Here is a 1,617-nt window from a genome sequence, read left to right on the forward strand (position 1 = left end):
TTTTAAATGGCTAGTGTATATATGATTGTGTGGCAGGTGTGTGTTTATGAGATAATAGCTTTGTTTTCAATGTATTTAATAATTTTTAAATCGTACTATGTTGATGACCTCGGATTTGTTGGGTGCCATTAAATAGAATGCTGTAATACTATTTTGAAAGACAATAGCATGTCATTTATTTTTTAAGTATAGAATTTCTACTTCTAAAACTTTTTGGAATACAGATATAACTATCAATTCATGATTCAGATATAAAAAAATTGAAGTAAAATTATGTGTCACTTTTATATCTGGGATGAAAACTCTTGGGAAATTAACCTATAATGTTGGTAACAAATGAACATGTATTGAAGTTATTATTGAGCAATAGATCTGTACTTCAGCCCTTCCAAAAATGAAGCTATATTTTGCTTTTGTATGTATATATATATGTAGTGTTTTTTTTAAAGTAGTAGTCACAAATTCAATGTCCTTTCTATAATTATACAGTAATACAGAAAACAAGTTACCTACAAAAATTAATATAGCAAGATATAATCTGAATTACAGGCAAGCATTTGGGCATGGAAGCAAATATTTGAATAAAATATTGGGAATAATTGGTTGTCTTTTCATGAGCTTTCCCCCCGTCATGTGAAAGTGGACATAGGCAAGTGGGTATATTGCTTCTCGTCATGCCATGAAATTGACTGTGCTCTTTTCCTTGCTCAGGTTTACGATGCTGCAGTCAGGTGGCTGAAATATGATGAGCCTAATCGCCAGCCTTTTATGGTTGATATCCTTGCTAAAGTCAGATTTCCTCTTATCTCAAAAAATTTCTTAAGTAAAACTGTGCAAGCAGAGCCACTTATTCAAGACAATCCTGAATGTCTTAAGATGGTGATAAGTAAGTTGACTTTATCTTTATAGAACCTGATCATGGAACCGTTTCTCATGGGCTGTAACACTCTTTAGACTGGGTCATACAAGTGACACTCAAGCCTTTGCTCCTTAAGAAGTCTCAGGTCTTACTTTTGGAGGGCTGTACTTTGTTGCACCTGTCGGCTTCAAAAAATTTTGTATCGTTAGGTTACTGTGATCACATTTTCTTTCCTATTGGGGTGGGGGCGGGAGTTGTGGTTTTATTTTTGGTTTGGCTTTATTGTTTTCATTTCTTGTTTTTCTTGACTTACAGATTAAGTTCCATCCTTGGTAAAATACCACTTGATATAATTATCCATACAATTAAGCAAACAGTTGCTTTTATTTTATTCTTGGGAAACATTCATTGGAGAGCCTTGGCCTCGTCAAATACAGACCATTAGTGAAGTGGGCCTGAAAGACCTAGTCCTCCCGGTGCCCTTCTTGTCATCCTGGGAATCCTTTCACTCCTCTCGCGTTTCAGAGACACTGATTTTCCGGGACGCCAACTCTTTCTCTTTCTTTCCTTATCCTGTTTTTTTGTTTTGTTTTTTTTTTAAACTTTTTATTAGGGGCTCATACAACTGTTATCCCAATCCATACACACATCAATTGTGTAAAGCGCGTTTGTACATCGTTTCTTAAAAGATTTTCTCTCCACTTAAACCCCCGACATTAGGTCCTCCTTTTTCCCCTCCCTCCCCGCTCCCCCCTCCC

At 35.9% G+C, this 1,617-nt stretch overlaps 1 protein-coding gene across 2 annotated transcripts in view; it reads left to right on the forward strand.

Moving 5' to 3' along the window:
• KLHL7 (kelch like family member 7) overlaps positions 1-1,617 on the forward strand; it is a 73,661-nt gene that overhangs the window by 44,753 nt on the left and 27,291 nt on the right. For both annotated transcript variants that reach the window (XM_004702715.2, XM_045288855.1), the window contains exon 6: positions 712-886. In XM_004702715.2, coding sequence (XP_004702772.1) covers positions 712-886 — 175 coding nt within the window. The remainder of the gene's footprint in view (positions 1-711; positions 887-1,617) is intronic.

This window comes from Echinops telfairi, unplaced genomic scaffold (assembly GCF_000313985.2).
Source record: "Echinops telfairi isolate 266 unplaced genomic scaffold, ASM31398v2 ScPeMD7_23;HRSCAF=83, whole genome shotgun sequence".
In the NCBI taxonomy this organism is placed as follows: domain Eukaryota; kingdom Metazoa; phylum Chordata; class Mammalia; order Afrosoricida; family Tenrecidae; genus Echinops; species Echinops telfairi.